Raw genomic sequence first — 23821 nt, forward strand, 5'->3', positions numbered from 1 at the left:
TCCTTAATTTTTTTATGCCTCTTTTAAAACCTATTGTCTACTTGGCTAAACTTCCTCCAGTGTCCACTTGTTATTGAATCTCTGTGCAATCACCAGGACAGGATTTTCCATATACCAAAAAGCAGCAGGAGGAGCAGAAATTCAGAATTCAGAAAAAAAGAAAGAATGGTCACCCAAAAAACTTTTCCCACAGTCTAGCTTCTATACATATGAGAAATAGCACCGGAGATCTTGACTTCAAATCTCTCATATCACATAACGTTCTTAATTCTTCTAGCCCGTGTATCTAAAAAGTTAGGGACAGTGATTAATGATTACTTTTTTCCCCCTGATAGCTGGTGTCATTTGGGGGGAATAGAAGCAAAGCGCTTTTTTTAACTTGTCATGTAATAAATCTACAAGGTAGTAAACTCCCTGGCTTTGTTACCACCTGAAGATTGGAGGTAGGAATTGTATCATGGCCAGAAGAAAGAATCCTTAGATGATCAAAACTGATAGTTTGATGTTATATATTAGATGTAATTTTCTTGACCATATTATTCAAATTTTGAACAAATTGAATTGTCTTTAAACAGTGTGCAGAGAAAATTATTCAAAAATCTGTATTTTATAGTTCCAGTTTTGATTATTGACATTATCAGCCACTAGTCTATAGAGATTATCAGTCATCAGGTCATGGTTGTCCCAAAGATGCTTTTTCAGGAGGCAACTGGACTTTCTTGTTTTTTCTTTGAAGATGTTTTGCTTCTCATCCAAGAAACTTCTTCAGCTCTGCAAGACATATAAATCCTTCCATCCCCCACTATCCTGTCACAGCTGAAGAAGTGTCCGAGATGAGGAGTGAATCATCTTAAAAAAAAAAAAAAACACCACTTTTGGGACATCAGCCACTAGAAACGTTTTGGATATTCTACTCCCTTCCTGTATACTTGTATGACAGATTTTGTAAACTCATATTTTCAAAGTACTTAAGAATTTAGTCTACCTACTATTGAAAAGAATCCAGTATTTGTTTTTCATATTTGAACCCATATATTCTCAAAAAAGATGGTCTGATGCAATATATAACTTTAAATGGTAATAGCAATAGCGGTTAGACTTATATACCACTTCATAGTGTTTTACAACCAGTGGTGGGATTCAAATTTTTTTACTACTGTTTCTGTGGGCATGGCAAGGAAAGGATATTGTAAAATCTCCAGTCAGAGATGGTATTTGCCGGTTTTCTGAACTACTCAAAATCTCCACTACCAGTTCTCCAGAACTGGTCAGAACCTGCTGAATACCATTTTTGTTTATAGCTCTCTCTTAAGCAGTTCACAGATGCAGCATATTGCCCTCAACAATTTTACTGACCTCATAAGAACGGGAGTCTGAGTCAACCTTGAACAGGCCAGGAATGAACTTCTGGCAGTTGGTAGAATTAGTGGCAATACTGCATTCTAACCAATACACCACCACAGCTCAGTAATAATAAATCCATCATTTAACACAAACAAAAATAATAACAATAAAACCTTATGTCACATTGTTAAAGCAGCCATTTATACCTGACAAAATGTATGCTTCAGGAAGTGCTAGCTTATAAAAACAAGTTTCTAAACTATATTTAAAGTGATCAGAGAGGGTAAAGATTGTAATGGGGAGAAAATCCATTGTACTGGAGCTCCAGACCTAGTTGATTCTAATTGGAACTTCTTCTTGGGCAGCATTTTCAGCAGACACTTGGTGCATGAACAAGACAAGTAGGGCACAAAGTCACATTTTTAGCAAGTTTAATCTTAATCAATCCCTGGTTTTTCTCTAAACACAGACCCTTAATATTGTTACTCCTCGAGTACGTCCAGAAGATTGCAGCATTGGACTTTTGCCAAGGAATCATGATAAGAATCGCTGCATGGATGTACTTCCTTTGGATCGGTGCCTCCCTTTTCTTATTTCTGTTGATGGAGAATCAAGCAACTATATTAATGCTGCACTCATGGATGTAAGTAAAACTATTTTTTAACATGAAACAGAGTAAAACTGAATAACTTGGTGCACTATTGTCTTTCTACCACATTTGTATTCCCACTTTTTCCAAAGAACTGAATAAGGTATAAATACATTGCATCTCACTTTTAACCTCGTTGATCAGTTGGGCTGAGAAAGAGAAAATAACCTGTTTCAGTGTGATATTCCTTTCGTCCGATAAATCAGGAGTGGAATTCTACTGGTTCTGTCTGGTTCTATAGAATCCCTTGTTAACTTTCTAAGCAGTTCGGAGAACAGGTAGTTAGAAGCAATCTCCTTTTGTTTTTCCCACCCTCATTACATTCTTGCCAGTACACCTAGACTTCCTGTCTCCAGAGCTTCTGAGGCTTGGCTTTCTTAAAGGGGAAGGATTGTTTTAAGATTTTTACACTGCTGTTGGTAGGAAATAATTCCCTGGACAATCAGCACTTTGAAGAAATAATTGAATCATGAAGCAAAGCTTTTAGTGACAGGGAACCAAGATGAGTGACATTCAGCAAGGCTTCTTGGCTAGCTAGAAAGATTGACATTCAAATGTGAGTTTACATACCTTTTCTGAGTTTTGGTCTAAAACTGGTTTTTGGTGAAGGTTAATTCTGTGCTTGGTGACATTTAATCCTGTGTTTATTGATGGGATAACTTTCTCTGTTCAGCTTCAACAAGCAACAGCTACTGTTGTGATTTAATTATTTGTATTGTGTTTGAATTTTTTCCTGCCTCATGGTTTCTTTTTCTATTTGGGGAGGGGGTCTTCCTTCACTGCTTTAGTGGTATCTGGCACTGTCCTCTGGGGTGTACTTCCAAGAGACAGGATGCAAACTTGGCACTGATTTTTTTTTACTGCCTTTCTGGGGGGCATGTGACCTTTCAAGAAATCTGGATGATTTCCTTAGGATATCATGTGAGGTAAGTGAGACCAGCTGGTATCTTTAAGTGGTGCAGATGGATCTAAGGATTGCTTTTCTTGGGTGTGCTTTTTCTGGAGAGCTTAAATGACCTTTCTGCTAAAGGGTTTCACTTTATGAGCAAGAGATGGCTGCTTGATAGTTATCACTGCATTTTAACTATTTTCATTTCTCAAGGTGCTCTGGCACCCTGCCTGATTTGTAACTCTGGCTTGCAGGTATTTTTAATCTAATGATTGGTATTTAGGGCAGCTTTTTGCAAGCAAAGCAGCTTTTTGTGTTTTTGTACAGGTAACCCTTGACTTACAACAGTTCATTTAGTGACTATTCAAAGTTACAACGGCACTGAAAAAAGTGACTTATGACCATTTTTTACACTTATGACCATTACACTGTCATGAGAGGCTAGGCGAGTAGTAGCACCCCTTGCCATGAGTGATGTTGAGTTGGCCACCCAGTCACATGACCCCCAGGCCATATCCACCAACTAAGCCACGCCCACAGAACCAGTTGTTAAAAAAAACTGAATCCCACCCCTGCTATAAATGATCAGTTTTAAGTGCAGGATATGGGAAGGATATCTCCTATACATTAATTACAAAATGACACATCATAAGGGGCGTGCAACGACCCTGATATCTCCTTGTATAGCATATATTTACTCTACATTCAGTGTCTGTATTGATCTGTTTGGGTTAAAATTGTTATAAATCTTTGAATTTGAATTTGAAAGAAATAAATCCAAAATGTAATCCCATATTTTTTCCTTCTTTCTCTTTTTTATTTAACATACACTCAGTTATGATTACAAGTGAGCCCCTTTGCTATAAAATCTAAGGTTTGCATGTTTCACAATTTAAATAAATAAATACTTTCAGCTGCAGTATGAAATCTTGTCAGAGTGACTCACAGGCATTGTGATAGCAAATATGCATCTGTTATCTAACAGTTGAATGAACAGGGCCCTTTACTGCTTCACTAAGCAAAAGCTGTTTTGTTTTTTTTTAAAAAAACAAACCTCTGTCTAACTTTGAGCAGCTGCCAGCAATAAAACTGTTGGGGGCATTTTTGTTTTGGTTTATCTTTATAAATATTCCATATAGAAACAAATTCCACGGTAAATGCTGAAGGGTTTCTCATGCTACATGCCTTCTTTCTGAGCTACCTACCTTGATTTCAGATGTGGCTTGCATTTATAACTCTGTAGCCATATATGTTGTATCATATATATTCAGGACACACACCAATATGATGATATTATTGCTATAAAATCTCTCACTGCAAAAAACACCCCAATCAATCATAGCTATATCTCCAAATCTTATTCTGTCTCTTAAATAAACAAAAAATATTACATTATTTTAAAACATAGTCTTTTTTTCATTAAAATCATCCCCAGGAAGGATAAATACCATTACTACAGTTCTGTGGGCGTGGCTCGGTGGGTGTGGCAGGGGAAGAATACTGTAAAATCTCAAGTCAAAGATGTTATTTGCCAGTTCTCTGAACTAATCAAAATTTCCACTACTGCTTCTCCAGAACTGGTCAGAACCTGCTGAATACCACCTCTGATCTTGATTTCTCTCTAGTGATGACTTTTTTCTTTGCCTCACTAGTCCAGTGACAGTGTGCTCTAGAAAGCAGGACTTTCAGAGAGGATTTCAAGGAGGAATCTTCTCCTGATGTACATTTAAGTCTTGAGTGAAACAAGAAGCTCAGGATCTGGGTAGTATTATTTCTGATAACTCAATCCACTTTTGTTACCTTGATGTGATGAAGGAAAGTTCCTGCTTAATTTGGATTTTTTTAAAAAATATATATACTGATTGATCTCTGGGTGGTTTTTTTTTCTTCATAGCAATTCTTATATGTTTTTATATATGTTTTTTTTACATTTTGTCAAGCTTTGCTATTCAGATGCAGGTTAACAAAGGTTTGGATTTTCTGTTCCCCACTGTAAGATTCTCATCAAAATGACTAGCACTACTTCAGCATGGATCTCAGGACTAGTTTTAAGTACTTCTCAGAATGCTAGCTAACTGCTTTAAGGAGATGGATATCTCCTTTTTAGGCTTATCCCAAATCCTAATCCATGTTTCAGAAGGGATAGTTTATTCATTTAAATGGTAAGCTGTAGGCAAAATGCAATAATACTTTAAATGTGTAATCTCCTTTTTATGCTAGCATTTTTAAATTTTTAAATTTGAGGGATGTTAATGGCATGCAAATAGCATGATCTGTCCTTCTTGGCCAAATGTTTTTCACTAGATTATGAAAATCAGTAGTTGACTTCTAGAATTTTACTGTTGTATAAAAGAAGAAATGTTGGCAAATATTTTTTCAATTGTAATGTTTCATAACTAGATAAAGATTTTTAATTTTACTCACTTTCTTAATAGTACTTTGGGCCTATAATTTTGGGGAATCTTACTTAACTTTTTTTTATGTATGGGGACAATGAAAGTTTCCCCTCCTGTTTGGACAGGAATACTATTATTCATGTGAAAGAATCCCACAAGCAGTGGGCCCACCAATTAATGTACTTTTTCTATGATTTTCTGTCTAAGAAATAACATTATCAGACATTCATCTTCCTTTGGGATTAATGTGCTGCTTCTATCAATCACTAATACAATTAACTGAATTAAATATAAATATGATCTTGAGTTGACCTCAACTCTTGGTGAGTTTTCTTGGCAGTGTTATGGCAGGAGTTTACCATTGCTTTCTTCTGTTTCTTGTTTTGTTTTATTTTGCAGTCTAGCCAGAAGCTTTAAAATTCCCAGGTGTATTTCCCATCTAAGCATTAACATCTACCTAATATAAATGCTTAGAGAAAATATGTCTGAAACATAATGGATACATCCCAACTTTTAGAGGTTTAAAGGCTTTTTTTTAGCCTAAGCTCTTAAAAAGGAAAAACAAAATGCTTGTTTAGGTTGAGAATAGCAGAAGCTTGTTGTGTCAACTTAATTTATTAAATTTCAGTTTCCAGTTATTGATTTCCTTAGGAAAAGTCTTGCTTCCAGGTGGCACATTGAGTCATTTATTCTAATTGTTATGCAAAAGGGATAATTCTTGTTCTTATGCTTCTTCTCTAATGAAATAAAACCTTATTATGCAGGCTGTTTCTATTCAATGGGGTGGGTGGCAAAAACAGAGTATGAGGTATGATTTGTATAATTTATTTATGTTAATCTGTTTGCCTGTCCATAGGCTCCCCAGTGTAATATGCTTCTCAATAAACAATAACAGGTTTTTGTCACTAATGTGAATTCTTTTCCTCCATTGTTTTTTTTTTCTTCCTTTAGAGCCACAAGCAACCTGCTGCCTTTATAGTTACTCAGCATCCATTGCCCAACACTGGAGCTGATTTCTGGAGGCTAGTGTTTGATTACAACTGTTCTTCTGTTGTGATGCTGAATGAAATGGATGCTGCCCAGGTAGGTGGATTAATGTGACTATGTATTTAATATTACATGTGTTATCAGCATCCAGAATTGTATTTGCACAACATTGGAAAGATGTGGAGTTCCCCACAGATGAGAAGATAGTAAGAAAAAATACTAGAATATGCAAAAATGGATAGATTTACACTTGAAATTAAAGAGAAGGAAGATACGGAATATTTTGAAACATGGGGTTCATTTTATCTATGGTCAAATAAGAATTAACTTTACCATGAGGGTTTATTATTATAATCAATATGATTTAGTATTAACGATTAAATATTAATTTTATGTGGAGAAAATACTGTTATTATAAGATCACTACTAATGAACGTTATGATGATGATGATGACTATTGCTCAGACTAACTGTAATCTAATAACACATTGTTTATATACACATTAAAATAGTTGCTCTTTCTTTATATAGTAAAAATAAAAAAAATGTTGGAAAAAAAGTATATATGGATAAGCACTTTTAGTTACTATTGGACCCACATTAAATATATGTGTCAGGGTTCCAAGTAATAGATCCATTTCAAGCAAAGACTCTGAGGCAGGTAGATTCCTCAAAGAAATATCATATTGGCACATATCTGGTGAAAACTGACTCTTAGATGAAAACTCTGAAGTTTTCACCTAATTAAAAGTGAAAGTTTTCCCCCAATCCCAAACAATCAGTCACATGGCCCAATCAAGGCAGCATATGCTGGTCTGGTGACATCACTCCTCCTTCCTGGCAATGGCTTCCTGGCAATGTTGAAGTTCCAAGATGGCTTCGGCCAGGCCAACTTCAGGGTTGACAACAAATTAATTTGATTCCTTTAATAGACACTTTGGCAAGCTCTGATAATAATTCCTATCATTAAACAAGAGTTTAGGCTCGTGAAATATAAGGAACAATGATTTGCAAAACTGGGACTAAGGATCAAGATAATGATTTCCTCTATATTTGTCATTAATATTTTATGTTGTATTCAGAGTGTGTTCAAGGTGTCTTTTAAAAGAAATGAACATTCTAAGATTTTGTGTGAAAACTGGTGTTTTGTGTTTCTCCTTTTTTCCTCCTGATTTGTGTTTGTTTTTCTTTCATTACGATCAGCTTTGTATGCAGTACTGGCCAGAGAAGACATCTTGCTGTTATGGGCCAATCCAAGTGGAATTTGTTTCTGCTGACATAGACGAGGATATTATTAATCGGATATTTCGGATCTGCAACATGGCAAGGGTAAATAGAAGTCAAATAATTTTCTATCAATATTCATTCTGCAGATATTAATTAGGATGCCTTGGGATAATGTAGGTGGGATGATCATATTGTTACTGTTCTTTGAGTGGGCAGCCTGTCTCTTTTGAACATAGAACATTGGACAGATTAGAGTTATTGAAAGGGGTCAGTTATAGGAAATGAAGCCAAAATAGTTATTTTGTTTCATTTTGTTTGTTTCTTATTAGGGTTACTCTTTATCATTCTACAAGATGCTAAAGTGATGTCCCCTCTTAACTTACAGTCTTGCTTGTATAGTTTTAGACTCCCATCAATTGCAGTATTGACTAATATTTCTATAATTGGGGCTTATTTCCTAATTCCTACCTTGTTTTCTTTTTACTATATCTTATCTCTCCTAGCTGTTCTCCGCTGTTATCCTTGAATTTGAATTTTTGAATGGACTAGAACTGGATGGCAGATATGAATCTAGGTTTTGAATGAGAAAGGTCAAGGAAATACCCAATCTAGGATTATGCATTCAAGAATATACCATTGTAAATTTTAGCATACATTGGCTATTGTCCATATCTTCCTCTAATATGGGTAGTTAGCTAATACAGGTATTCCTTGACTTATGACCACAATTGAGTCCATAAGTAAGTAAGTAAGTAAGACATGTGAGTTTTGCCCCATTTTACATTTACTGACACAGTTGTTAAGTGAATCGCTGCAGTGGTTAAATTACTAACCCGGTTGTTAAGTCAATGTGGCTTCCCTATTAACTTTGTTTGTTGGAAGGTGGAAAAAAGTGATCACATGAGATACTGGGATACTGCAATGGTAATAAATATGAACCAGTTGCCATGCATCTGAATCGCATGATCATGATGATGCTGCATAGTTTACAACTGTGAAAAACAGTCCTAAATCACTTTTTTCAGTGCTGTTATAACATTGAACTGTCACTAAATGAACTGTTGTAAGTTAAGGACTACCTGTATAAATAAAAGAGAAAGGCTAACATGGTTTCAACATTTCCCATTTGGCAGTCCCTCTTTCATCACCCTATCTATATATCAAACTTAACTCTATACTCTGCTACAAAGCATTGACAATGAAACAATTGCTCTATTAACAGATATGGTATTAAATATCCCCTTTAACCTATCACTTGTAAGTATAATTGTGCTTGCAAAGGAAGACAGAAGAGTCAGGCTATTTATCAGCTACAATTTTCTTTATAATGGTTTTAGAAAATAATTGCAGTGTCACTGCTAAATATGCCCTTGATATTCAATCTTTTGAAGTCATTAGCTGAATATCATTATTGTCTGTTAATTAAAAATGATTTTTTAAAAAAATGATTTTTCCATTTTTAAAAGAAAAGAACAGGTTTTTTTAATTCTAGAGCTGACAATTGTCCCCAAATTTTCTCATCACATTCAAGAGAGGTTCTGCTAGTTACTAGTAACTGAGTCTATGGTATATTTCCAGATGATGCTTACAAAAAGCTTTCATGGCATCCTTGGTTTCCACTATGATGCAGGAAAAGTGTTTCTTTAATTTTTCTGCTATAAATTAAGAATGTTCTAATACGTATGATTTTTAATAGTTTTGCTGAGATAAACACTTCTGAAAATATGCCCCAATTCCTGCAACCAAAATGAATGAGAAATCTTCTTTCAAAGCTCTTAGAATACAACACATGCTGTTCTGGGGGTATATAGAAGCATCCATACTTTCCTTTTCAAGATTCAACCAATTCTACATTTTTTTCTTTAGCCGCAAGATGGGTACCGTATTGTTCAACATTTGCAGTATATTGGCTGGCCAGCATATAGAGACACTCCTCCTTCTAAACGCTCTCTCCTGAAAGTGGTCAGGCGATTGGAAAAATGGCAGGAGCAATATGATGGGCGAGATGGGCGGACTGTGGTTCATTGCCTGTAAGCATTTCTTTATCTTGTTTACTGTATTAAGTTCAAATTGCCTGTCTGAGAAGAAGAAGCGTTGCAAACTTGATCACTTTGATGGATTACCCTGTACTGTTTGATATACATACTTAAAGAAAACCTGAATATCCAAATGTCTGCTTAATGCAGCATTATAGTATTATAGAGCTAAAAATCAGTACGTTGTTTGTTTGTTTGTTATCATTAAGCCTGGTTCTCAATGACTCTGGTTCAATGGTCGTTCTAAGCTGTTCCCCTTCTCTGTTCATAAGTCCAAGAATTTTTATGTTGCAGAGTTTCCCTCATTACTCTAGATCACTGAGAAATCTTGGCTGGTGACTAAATCAGCATATATAGTATGAATACTGATTGGAATTTACAGCTACCCAAGGAAATCAAATATTGATGATAATCTGTTCTTATTAATTATATGGTCCAGAAGTATCACACATTGATACTTAATATGAGATGCAATAAAATATGATTATATAATAGAACATATATTATGTGACCCAACAAGACAAACTAGAATGGACCTAAGTTTGCTGTTTCTGTTCTGAATCTAATGTTATTGAACTATTTTTATGAAAAGCATTAATGCAAGTAAATTGTATATATGGCTGTTACATGTAATTGATGGTCTTGCATTTGGATAGATCTCTTAGATCCCCTTGAAGTACTCTTCTGTTATAAACATATGTAATTTCCTAAACCAGCTCTTATTGTTTATTCTAGGAATGGTGGTGGCCGCAGTGGCACCTTCTGTGCCATATGTAGTGTGTGTGAAATGATCCAGCAGCAAAATATCATTGATGTATTTCACATAGTGAAAACCTTGCGGAATAACAAGTCCAACATGGTGGAGACATTGGTAAGCATAATAGATTGATTGCTTCTTGTTCTTTGAAATAAAATATTCAAAGACTCTTTTTGTTTCTAAGCATCCATTTTGGATTTTATCTATTATTCAGATAATAGCAGAAGCTGCATTATGTACTTAAAAAACTCCTGAGGAACACTAATTTTAAAGTACAGTTCAATTGCTTTTGTTTTGAAAGGCATGCAAACAGCATCCATGCCTAGCTAGTAAAACCTATTAAAATAAAATCCATTTAATTCAGAATACAGAAACAAAGCGGGGTTTCACACACTTTGACAATAATTCAGAAGATGATTTTTTTTAACCTTGTACAAACAGAGCACTTCACTGTTATTCTATAAAGCTTTCCAAGCTTCTAGGTGAGCCTGAATGAAAGGTGGGGCTGTTTTAAGAATTGCTTTGAAAGATTTCCAGTCTACTTACTCAAAGTCTATGAAACTCTGTTCAGAATTGTTTTAAACTGGGTGAAAAATAGAAACCTTCAGTGTTCTATATGTGACCTTTGAGATTTTCTCTCCTATATAGAGAAAATGATGTGAGATAAGTTGTATCTATGGGCAAGTACACACAAAGCAGACACACTGCCCCCAGATACATAGAACTTTGAGGGTGGTGTTTATGTGTTTGCTTGTTGAGATTTTAAATAATATATTATACATTTCTAAGATTATGTCCAGTCCAGTGGTAATTTATGTGCTGTGTTTATTTACTTAATAATCCTAATACAGTACTGCTTACTTGTCCATTTAAGGGTGAAAAAGAAACAAAATTAAAAACATGGGGGGGGGGGAGACTTCAGCCAATTTTAACCATACTGAAAGAATAAAATATAAATTATTTAAATAATATCAAATAACCTTAAAATAATTTAAAATCCTCTTATTTGAGAGCAATGTAAGAAAAAGTCCTTTCCTATATGTTAGAATAATACATTTCTGGGTAGATTTATAAAAAGTTATGGGACTTTACATAAAGAGACCATAAGTAAGTCAGAGTTTAAATTGTAAATATTTCCTTAGAACTAACTTAGTAGCAAATGTAAGAATTTTCATATTATTCTCATATGATCTAATATAACCACTTTTGTTTTGGAACAATGGAAGCTTTCAGATATTTTTCCTGAAATGTGATATAATTAAGACATGGATTAGTTATGGAAAGGTCACTAGTGGCACAGTGGGCAGATTTTATCATCATGTAACAATCCAGGGACAACGTAAGGTCAGGGGAAATGTTTGGGGTCTTTCTGTGGGAATATAACAACTTGCAAACAAAGTTGAATCCAACTGTCAACCCAGCATCTTCAGTTTAATCTCAGCCTCATCCAGCCTTAGTCAGAAAACTTGAATATTTTGCCTATTTGCTTTATATGAGATAATGAGAGATCTGAGAATGACAAAATGAGAGCTTCAATATATTGGTGAAGCCTGGCTTAAAATAGTTCATTTGGAACTGGCTTATAATTTTTAGATCAACAGGGTCTTAACAGGTGTCAGATTACAGGTGTCTTAACTACTTTAAATAAAACGGAACAATTGTGTCTCTTCTGGATGATTGTTCAGAGGATGTATTAATAGAAACATGTTAGCAATGAATAAAGTAGACATATATTTTGGGCACTGTTTATCCCAGCTCTTGAAAGAAAACCTGTTTGTTGCCTGTGGATTTCCCTCCCACCCCCACTCAAATTACTTAATCGTAGTTGGGCTATATCCATTAATTTCAGTAGGAATAAGGTAATTAGCAAATAATATACAGCAGAACGTTTCTTACATGGACACATATACACATATTGCAACTTAATTATTGCTCATGTGACGGTACGCTGTAGAAGATCTCAAGCCCCAACTTAGTCCAAATGGAATATCCATGTAAGACACTGGATCATGTGTTGATATTACTAAAAATCTGAACTGGAGTCTGATTGTTTTGTAACCACAATTTAAGATACTAAATTGGGTTAATCTTTAAACTTTAAATAACTTATAACTTGAAAAGTGTGGTTCTCCATTGTTCACTGGCACTCCAGTGGCACAATGGAATTCCATGAAAAAAATACTGAAACATTAAAGTACTTCTCAATGCTATGAGCAAAGAAAGTTTGGGAATCTCTGATTTAGAGAATTTTTGAGAAACTACCTCTTCAGATATTAAGTTGTCCAGGCATGTTGAAGCTTTCCATATAGTAGAAGCTGCAGGAGAAGTACTTTTGAAGAGTTCTACTTTTACATAAAGTTATTCATTAGATATATGAATCTGCTAGATCAGTCTAAATTTATTAAAAATTCTTCCTTGGGAATTATATTTAGTTTTCTAACTTTTCATCTTTAAAAGAGCAGGGAAAATGCAGGTTCTGTGGTAGACCCATATGTATTTGTCTTTTTTTAAAAAAAAATATCTTTTTTGCATTTGATTTTTTAAAAACAATGCATTTATTTGATGTGAATGGTAAAACACATTTCAAACACATTGATTGTGCTATAATCTAATTGCTATTTGTAATATTGCCCATATTCTTCTACCTTAGCAATTTGAGGAAATGAAACAAGAATATTCTAAGGGTCACATGGAGCACTGAATGCAAATTTGGAACTCTCTGTCTGTGTATGGGATTTTGAGAAATTTTGGGAGTCTAAATGTGATATTAAAGTAGAGTGGATTGAAAGAATGAGTCACCTGAATATTAACTTGATTTATCTTCTATCTCTTTCAGGAACAATATAAATTTGTATATGAGGTTGCATTGGAATACTTAAGTTCATTTTAGCTCATCAAGGCAGGGAGCTAAAAACACCTAAAGCTTTGGTGTTTGAAGGACATTGGTTACTCACTTTACTTCAGAGGAGTAATGGGCTAAAGTATATATAGCTCTTCATCCTTGAATGAGAAACCAGGTCAGCGCTGAGTGCCGGAGGAGAGATCTGTTGCCATCTGTTTTTAGAACATTCTTGCCTTTTAAGCAACCCACTATGGCAAAAAAAAGAGGCAAGGTGGAATATTCTGCTTTCTAATCCCTTCTGACTGCTTCTCCCTATCATTTTGGATGTGTCTTTTTTCCCTTCCTTGATGCAAACAGGAGTGTGTGTGTGTGTGTGTGTGTGTGTGTGTGTGTGTGTGTGTGTGTGTAAAATATCAGCTCCACTTTCTGTGTTTCTACAAATCCTCACTTTTTTATTTCCTATATAAGCCAGTTTGCTTTAAAGGGAAGCTTCATTAAACACATGTTTGGCTTTTAGCAGAGCAAGCCTTTGTGTTAAGTTTTTCAGATGAAAAAACCACCGTCATAAATGTGTGATTTTTCTGTCAGCTCTTATTGTCTTAAAAGCAGGCTATGGAATGAAGAAGCTGCCAATTAATTTTCTGCCTTGATTAATACACAATGCTACTAGATTTTGAATGTTCTGCATGGATTGGTTAAATCTTAATGGTTCCTATCAGCTGCAGTGCTAGTGAAGCAACTCTGTAAAATTGCACCTCCTAGCAAAGTACATTGAGGTCACCCTGAAATTATCTTCATGTTTCAAATTATCGTTCCTTTGCTTGGTAATGAAGTTAATTTTATTTTATCATAAGTATTTGATTGTGTGCAGTGTATATTTACAAAAGGGGGAAATTGAAGGATGGGCTTAAAATATGTACCTTGGAAATTATTCTACCACCTACACCACAGGTGTCAAATTCACGGTGTCACATTGACGTCATGTGACATTTCATGATGTTTTTTTCCCTTTGTGGAGCTGGGGTGGACATGCCCTGCATGTGACATATCTGGCCCATGGGCCACCAGTTTGACATCCCTGACCTACACAGTAGATCTGATATTTTATATGAAATAGTACAGTTGATGGACTTGTTACATACCTCATTAACCAATGTGGTAGAAAGCAGTGATCTAAAATATCCTGATCATATAGAAACGAGTGATTGCAACTTCACACCTTCTGATGAACCGCATATATATGTAAAATGTTAACTAATATGAGTTTATAAGTTAGGCTGGCCAATCACATTACCCAAACAAGGGACATAATGAAGGGCCTTCAAATTTCATTGTCTGATCAAAGAAGAGAGATGAATAATTTTTATTAACCCATGTATTAGCTGTCCTTTCTGTAAAAGGTACTGTTATTTATGGCACATGATACACTTACTATCTTGCCTCATAATAACTATTGCAGCAACAATCAATTTGAAAAATTTATTTTGTAAAAGAAACAATTTTATGCTTTCATTTTCAAAATCACAACTGTTTTGTCTTTGAGGGAAAATTTTGGGGTGCATTATGGGAAAGGGGATCAAAGTTTTCTGTTATATCTTAAGAAAACATTTTTTTGGAAATGAACACAAGACTATTGTTCTCTTTGCCTCAAGTCAAGAATTGTACATTGAAATGGCAGAACTATGTTGAAGCTGAATAATATGAAATTGTCAGATTTTGTTTTATTATGAAACTGTCACTTATTGAAATGATGTATGATAGCAGTTATATTTTGGTATTTTTAAACATTTAGCTATCCTTAATTTAGCCATTCCACTTCAAAGAAAGAAGAGCCTCAAGCATAGAATTAATGCAACTATACACTTCTCCCAGATAAGAAGTCTGTGAAGAAAGTGAAGGTTTAAACTTGGCATGTGACAAGTAAAATTAGCTCATTTAACTGTTACATCTCTCAGTAACTTTCTTAAATTGTGTTCATACCTTCCCCAATTTGGGGAACCAACTACATTTTATATTGTATACATAATATATAGTGATTTGTGTGCCTTTAGGCTAATGCAAAAGAACAAACAGTTAGCTAAACTCTACCCCGAAAAAGGAATTTAACACTTTGATCATCACCATAAATTTGTTTCCTTGCAAATGCTTACATCATATATTTAGAGCACTTATCTACAGATATAGAAATATGATATTTCTCACTGACATCTGCATTACATTGTTAAACTGATGTTGTTACAAGGCTACTCACACCTATGGTTTTCTAATGTCATATTGGTGCACATAGCTGATCTTGGGTGATTCTGAAAAATTAGAAAAGGTCAGATCTGGCTAGCATTTATGTGAATCTATAAAGAAATTTTAGGGCTATAATCTAGAAAAAAGTATCTTGCAAGCACACAATGACAAACAACTTTAATGTTACTGTCAAGACAGCTATGCAGATGTGCCCATGTAGTTGCCAAAGATTGAGGTCAATTGAAAGAAATATTAATCTTTTTTTTTACACTAATAGGCAGACTATAATTGATTGGTGTGGGTAACCTCGTAGTGTCATTCTTCATTTGAAAGTGGAGAAATATATTTGATTATATGTACTTGGAAATGGGGAAATGAGACAGAGGTCCATTTTAAATGGGTCAGATTAAGCATCTCAGATAAAGAAGGCAGAACAATCAGTGGGCAACATACAAAACAAGGCAAATGCAAATAGAAGTTAAAATTTGACATAAAAACAGGAAAAAAAGGATTCAACTATGAAAGAAAAAGCCTGGAAGTGACATATGCCCAATCTTAGTTGAAAAATAGCTAATCATTATGGCAGAGAAGAGTTTTGATTAGTTGGTTGGTTGGCAATGCAAACAGATTTGAAAACATTCTGTTGTGATCCCTATACGAATATTTCCCTACCTCTTTATATACTTTAAAAAAAATGAAAATAAAGATAATAGGAAAATTGTAGGGAAAGTAATGAAGGAGGAAACAGAGGTGTAGAGTGAAGAGGGAAAGAAAATTAGCATTGACTTTCAACTTTGTTTGGCATAGTAAAGTACAAAATAGAATTTAATGAGTACTAATCATTTATATAATAACAAACTAGGTCAATTAGCAAAACTGAAAGTCAAAAGTTCATTTTTTTCTATCTCAAGAACAAAGTTCAGAAGTGATTTCCAGGAAGAAACAAAATTGGATATATTCTTTTCTCTAATCAAATCAATCAATTTTCTGCTAGCTTCATCATTTTTCGGGCCTCTGTATTTTATAGAATTCTAGTGTACACAAGGATACACATAAATTGGGTTTAATCCTCCTTCTGCCCCACATTATCTATTGAAAAACATTGCCTCAATTTTCCCAATATATGTATATATATATGTGTGTGTGTTCGTGTGCATATATTATACATATACACATAAACAAATGTGTAACAAAAATTGACATCAGGAAATGGGATCTGAAATATCTTCCATGTGTCTTGGGCTTCTTGTGGCTACTATATGTAAACATTTAACGTTCCCATATTGATCCTAAATCTTGTAACGTTAAAGAAAAATGAAATATCTAGCAAAATTTTATTTTACTTTATTTGAGTTATTTTCATTGGGTCAGTAAGAAGGATGCCTTTCCTTTAAGATATTTCTGCTGATGTGATTCTATCTTCTAGTTGTTTCATTAATAACCAGGCAATCAGGTATTACATGCATTGATTTTTGACATTTGAAATACAGTGTTAATTTCCACTTTTAAAAATAAAAGGACAGAGCAGCAATAGCTACAAAACATTATAATTTAATAGACCCCTTTAATTAATAATCTTTTTTGCTCTCTAGACATATTTTTGCAAGTGTACCAGCAGGATAGAACTATTAAAACACAATAAAAGAATTTCTGCTCTAAATGTGCAAATAAATAAGCGACAAGTAGCTATAAAAGTGATGGTATCTGAAGTTCTCAAGGAAATGTGAAATGCTTCAGTGACAAAGGGTACTTAACTTCAAGCAAGGCTGCTATTTGTGTGTGACAGTATTTTCATTTCAAATAATCTTGATTACTGAGGAACCTTCATTTCTACTTTAACAGAATAATAGAATAATAGAGTTGGAAGGGACCTTGGAGGTCTTCTAGTCCAACCTCCCTGCTCAAGCAGGAAATCCTACATCACTTCAGACAAATGATTGTCCAATCTCTTCCAAAAAACCTCCAGTGTTGGAGCACCTACAACTTCTGGAGGCAAGTTGTTCCACTGATTAATTATTTCCCAATTGTCAGGAAATTTCTCCTTTGTTTTTCATCCATTGCTTCTTGTCCTGCCTTCAGTAGTATAGTAGGTTGACACATACCCTCAGCCCCTCAAACACTGGAACATTGCTGTCATGTCACTCCTGGTCCTTTTGATTACAATAGACATAGCCAAATCCTGCAACCATTCTTCACATGTTTTGACATGCAGTCTCCTAATGATCTTTGTTGCTCTTTTCTGCACTAATTTTCAGTTAATGAAATTGTGCATCTAGGATTTGTGCAACTCAAATATCAGGCTTGCCTGTTTCAGAGCAACAGAGATGTTCTTGGACTTGTGCAGAGGTGCCTTCTACCTTTGCATCTTCATAGCAGAATTCCAATATGACAAATGTCCATTTGGGGACATGTCATAATCTAGGTTAAATTTTGCTTGAATATAGTGAAACTGTTCTTATGAGAAAGGTTAAAGCTTGTTGAGAAGAAAGACTGGTGCAAGGGAAGTAATGGAAGAAGGTGAAAATGGAACTCTGTTGTGCACCTTTTCCTGTTTAATTTAATTTCATCTGCTTACCCATGGCTTCCTTGTGTGCAGTGCATTTATGTGAAGCGTAAAAGGATCCCCATTGGATTAATCTTTGGGGGGAGTACAAGCAGGAATCTGATGTACTTACCATAATCAGTGCACCTGCCACAAAACAACTTTCTGGATAGAAATGTATGTAGGTTATGTATAGGCTGTAAAAGAAAAAGTAGGGAAGTAGAGAGGAAGAAAAATAATTTAACATGTAGGAAACATACAGGTTTTGAACTCTTTTATTTCTAGTACTGTATATGAGAGTGAAAAGAAGGATGTGTGGGAGAAAACTACATTATCATTACAGTTACATTTTATCATAGATTATGTTATATTTCACCAGGAAAGTTTTTTGTTATTGTTAATTTTAAAACTGTTCTAGCCCACATATCATCCAACTCAAGGTGGTTGAAGACTGTTTGAAAGAACTAACAAATTTCCAAAAACATAACCCAATTAATGTCTCATCATAAAAGGAGAAGCTATAATGGAGCTTAATTCAGAACCTATTAAAGCAGAACAGTAATCAGGCATTGATGCAAAATCCTACAAAATAGCACCAAAGGCTCTTCTCAGCGGGGATGGAGGACAGATAATAGCCTTCACAACAATTGTAAAAATTATGTGAAAGCAGTAGGAATGACAAAATGTACCTGTTTCATTTATTTGTCATAGTTAAACTATTTTTGTGGGTTCTTATACTAATGCACTCTTCACACAAAGAACATGAGCAAAAATTTCAGAAGGAAAGTGCTTGTTGTTCAGGAGCAATATTCACATAAGAAGATTATGAGAGAAGCTGCATAATACAATTCCATGTATGTTTCTTTAGAAATAAGCCCAACTTGTAATGGGGAGAGGGCAGAATTTTGTTTAAAAATTAATTTATTTTAGTGAGGGCAACAAGAAAAAAACAGATTTACATTTACATTGCCATCCATCACTCATTCAATTAGGTTTACATACATGTCCTTATCTTTTTCTGTTAATATATACATAATATTTGAGCTAAAAGAAAAAAGATGATTAAAGGTGCACTGTAATATACAGTAAACTCTCAGAAAGCAGACCCCGTGATAGGAAAACTATACTTCCAAAAGTCTTTTTGTAGAAGCAAAATTGGAAAAAATGAACTTGTTTGATGTGGATATTAGGGCAGAATTGTGTTGTAATTTGCTAAAGTAATACCAACAAGCTGTCTCTGTTATGAAATTAGATGTGAAAGACAAATTATGTTGACCATTAGCTGTGCACTAAAAAGCCAAAGTGCTTTGTTGATGTGTTCTTTGAAACTTGGACATCAGTTGTGGTGTTGAATAGTTATTAATGGGCATTGTAGTTTAGTATTTTGCAAACTCAGTAGCTGGGAATCTTGGTTTAACCTTCAACCTTTATTTACAGAAACCAACATTTTTAAATTTCACAAAAGGCAATCTCCAGAAAACTGTTTTTCTCAGACTTTGTGCTCAATTTAGTGTGCAGAAAATACAACCTATGCATCATGGCACATGTGAATAAGCTCAATTATCAATCTTTTCAGGCGTGTTGTTTCATTCTTATGGGTATATTAAGGATTTAATATAGTGATGTAATCATTAATATAACTGTAGACAAGATGAAAAAATAGGTTTCTTAAAATGGCTTCTAGCAGTGCAGTATTGATTTGCAACAACTGAGTTCCACTTTTTCTAGTAGTGGTAATGCAAGACAAAAAATTACAAATCAATCATGGAGAGAGAAATTGTTAGGAACCAGCAATGATATGATTACAGAAAGACTATTTCATTGTAATGTCATTCCAAAATTTGAGAAAGAGAGAAAAGGAAAGTACCCTAGTTTCCATATCATTGTGGTAATTAAGGTCTCATGATGTAGATAGTATCTTCATGCTCCTAGGTACATAGAAAATACACATACATTTTCTGTTCTTATATTCAAGGTAAGGAAGATTTACTATCAGATGTGACTGGAATATTCAGGGGAAAATAGCTTCTACAATTTACTTGTACAATTTCTGCAGCTCCTATCAAACCATGTTTATCCTACTTTCTCTGTTCAGGGCTCTAAATCTCATTCAATAATGCCTTTGAATAAAGTGATAATTCTGCATTGTTGCACAATATCTTAAGCTGGAGAAGTCTTTTATTTCCTCAGACTCTTCTCCACAACTAAACCTCACTAGATGAAATTAAATATTATGCATTGTATAGTGGGACACATTTTAAGCTACACTAGTAGTCTATGCTTTCTTTCATTGTTCATAGACTTTGAACAGATCTGAAGCATATTATCTTTCCTGAAATCATATTTCTTGTAGTATTGGAATTTAACATAATGGAAACAAAGAAGTCCCCAAAATCTAATCATTTAAAAATGACAGAACACTGGAACATACTAAGTATCTTATTTTTTTCATTCACTTGTACAGTATGTCAGTAATAAAACACAAAATATAACTACACTGAGACGGAGCATTTCACACATGCACACACGCTCACAAATGTAGATCCAGATTTTGAACAAAGTCAGTAGGCAACTTTTTGGGAGAGGGCAATGACTAATGCCTAGAAAATATTAAAACAAAAACAACAAAACCAAGGCAATTTGTTTAAGAGAATAAAATGGCAGCTAGACTCAATGTTTGTATAATAACAATAAATCTCTCTCAAATTTCTTTGCACTGCAAGCAACCAAGACTGCCCTTTTCAAAAGAGATAATTTTTTTTCAACTTGTTCAGAAAGGTGTCAGTCTAATAAATTTCTTTTTGTGACTTGGCCACCAGAACAACTATTGCTCTATAATAAAGAAATATCTGACAAAAAGGTCAGTATTTGTAGGTTTTTCAGACAGCAAAGATGTTTGAAAACTTGTCCTTATCTCATTCCTTTTTAATTTGTTTGCCTGTCCAAATATATGATATGTTTTAGCTGTTACTGTGCTATTTATTCTAGTTTTATCTCAATAGCATTATAATTAAGTGTTCACACTGGTACCAGAAGAAATGAAATACTATTGAAGGGTAGTGTGATTTGAGGAAATGAATGAAATTACTGGAGTTTGATGTCATGAAGTTTCTTTTGCTCAATTTGGTGACATGTAAATCTACATGAAATCATGTCATCTCTAAGAAAAAAGCTAACATTTTACTTTTTTTCTAGCAAGAGTTTGCAAATAAGTTGCTGTGAAGCAAAATTCATATGGCTGAACTGCTGAAATGTCAGCCTTTGCAGAATACTATTTTTTTTTAACCAATCCAACTGCATTTTGATTTTGATTTTTTTAAAAAATTAACTGGGAAATCTCACCACAAGGTGATTCTCAGAGTTGTCATTGCATAATCACCCTATAAATTTTGCCACATCCAGAAAAATATATTTTTCTTTTCTACAATCAGTTGCATAATGTGTATATGCAGGATCACTAAGTGATGCTAAAGAGGGAGAAAAAATAATTTGGTGACTTTTTTCCTAAAATCATTTTTCTTACTTTTCACAAAAGAGTATTTTTCCAGGCCATTTGTTTTCCTTTTTTCCCTTCTACTCTACTGAAATCATGTTATAATAGTCAGCAATTTGAGCTGGCAACTTTTGTTATATTAGTTCATTGTATAGGTCTTATAGTCCACACACTGTAGTGACATGGCTATCCACAGAATAAATCATTTGGGGTAGGAAGATGTCTATATGCCAAGGGAAGGATGTAAGAGCATATGGTGGGTGAAGCACTTATGTGGGGAACACAAATATAATGTTATCCCACAAAGGTATAGTGCTTGCAGACCTATAATTTTTGGATGGATCTTTCATGTTCTCTGAGTTTGATTGTTTCCTTGCAGATGTTTCATTACCCAGTCCAGGTAACATCACCAGTGCTAGTAAATTAGTAACAACCAAGTGCAGAGAACACCAAAACCCCTTCGTTTCAACCCTGAGCTACAAATATTCTTCTTTATTGGCTAATTATTTTAGCCAATATTTTATTATTGGCTAATAATTTTACCTCTGTAAACTTGGGGATGAGGTTCTTGTAGCATCCCATGCTAGCAGTAAATTTGTGTTAGTTCCTTTAATCCAACTCTGTGCTAACTGTCAGGGATTGTTACTTGAGAGTTGAGTTTATTTTCATTCATAGGGTTAAGGTATTGCCTGAATGCTGAATGTTACCAGATTAAGCTCTCTTGTACATGTTGGCTGTTTGATAAAGTACATATTTAAAATACATACAAACACACACAAAAACACACACACTATATGAAAATTCAGCACTGTGCTTTCAGAGTTTCTTTCTAGTTTACAAGGAAGGAAGGTAAATAATGTCAAGTCAATGAACATCAGATATATTTTTTGACTGTACATTACAGTGAAGTGTAACCTTTTTTTTACAACTGCAAGTCCATCTTATTTATTCTTGTAAATGTTTCCAAAATAATGTTTGTAATATGAGCTGTGTTGCAAAATCCATACAATAAACCTGTGATCCAAAATTAATGTTTTACTACAAAATTCTTGCACAAGTGTTTTTTTTTTCTTGTTGTGAAATTCATTATGGTCAGAAAAAATATACAAAGGATAATATAGTGGCCAAGAGGCAAACCATGCATTACATCTAATTAATTGAAGGGGAATATTGATAAAAAAATTTGCAAAGAAATATATAAGAAATCATCACTGTAAGCCTCCATTGCTCATAAAAATGGGATAATAAATTTAAGGCATGACTTAATTAAATTGATAGTGATTTCAGTTTGGCAAAAATTGCTAAGATGAGGTAAATTAAAACAATCTGAAATTCAAAATGTATTTTTTATACTCCAATATTATAAAAAGTCATCTGATTGTATTGGTAACTAAGCAGTCTGGGAATTGTGTCTGTTAAGACAAATAGCCTTACATTTAAGAAATTAGTGGCCTGTTCTTATCTTTTCAACTAAGTAAACATAGGAGTCATTCAATACATACTTATTTCTGATTAAAATCTTGAATCAAGGTTTCAAACCAAACAAAGCCATTAAAGTTTTAATAACTTTAAGTTCAATATTTTGTTTGTATCTGACCTTTCGGACAGATCCACATTTTTGCTTGCTATGTTATCACTACATAAATTCTCACCATTTTTTAGGATGTGAATAGATAATAGTAACCTCCAGAATTCTTCCCTCACCACACATACTGTATAGCGATGCCCATGTTTGAAGCTCTACCTTTAAATACTATTTTCTGTCCCAAGTAATCTTAAGATTTTCTATGTCACTAGTCTCTGTGCTTTGCTCTAATCAGGAAATATCCCCAAATCCAATTATTGACCCAGAAACATCCTTTCCTTTTCACTGGCCACTGGTCACTGGCCCTGTACAGCCATTTCATCTTGGACTGCTTAGCTGTTATGATCTCTCCTTCTTTTCCTCTGTTTCCTCCTTCCAGCCAACTCAGCAATCATCTCTAGAGACCATGGAGATCTGTAACAACTTTGGGTCACCATGCATCTTTTCTGTAACACCATTCAATTCCATCCTTACATCTCTCAATGGATGCTCTTTGAGGTTTTGTTCCAGACAAAATACTGTCTTTTTATCCTGGCTGTGTGATGCAATGGTCCACCTCTCCCTTTTAAAAAAAATGTTTAAAGTAGGCCTATATAAATACAACTATAAAGTCCAGACAAAAGCTACCCATTTTTTATTTATTTTTATTTATTTTATTTTTATTTATTTATTTTTATTTGTCAATCGCTTACAAATAATAGGTATAAGCATATACATAGTTATTTTTTTTCTTTTGTGAATCTAAACTATTAGCTTTTTATTGCCGCCATAAAGTTTCTTTAGACCCACAGATGAACAAAGAAATGAAGGAATAATGTACTCACTTTAATTATTGT

General features: G+C 34.2%; 1 protein-coding gene across 2 annotated transcripts in view; it reads left to right on the plus strand.

The window, feature by feature from the left end:
- PTPRT (protein tyrosine phosphatase receptor type T) overlaps positions 1-22437 on the plus strand; it is a 678367-nt gene extending 655930 nt beyond the window's left edge. For both annotated transcript variants that reach the window (XM_087929083.1, XM_087929084.1), the window contains 6 exons: positions 1814-1987; positions 6230-6361; positions 7469-7594; positions 9359-9522; positions 10264-10399; positions 13122-22437. In XM_087929083.1, the coding sequence (XP_087785209.1) occupies positions 1814-1987; positions 6230-6361; positions 7469-7594; positions 9359-9522; positions 10264-10399; positions 13122-13175 (786 nt within the window). In that variant the 3' untranslated portion in view covers positions 13176-22437. The remainder of the gene's footprint in view (positions 1-1813; positions 1988-6229; positions 6362-7468; positions 7595-9358; positions 9523-10263; positions 10400-13121) is intronic.
- Positions 22438-23821: the final 1384 nt, after the last annotated feature.

The sequence above is a fragment of the Pseudonaja textilis genome, chromosome 3 (assembly GCF_049901715.1).
Source record: "Pseudonaja textilis isolate UNSWEBS1 chromosome 3, rPseTex1.2, whole genome shotgun sequence".
Taxonomy (NCBI): domain Eukaryota; kingdom Metazoa; phylum Chordata; class Lepidosauria; order Squamata; family Elapidae; genus Pseudonaja; species Pseudonaja textilis.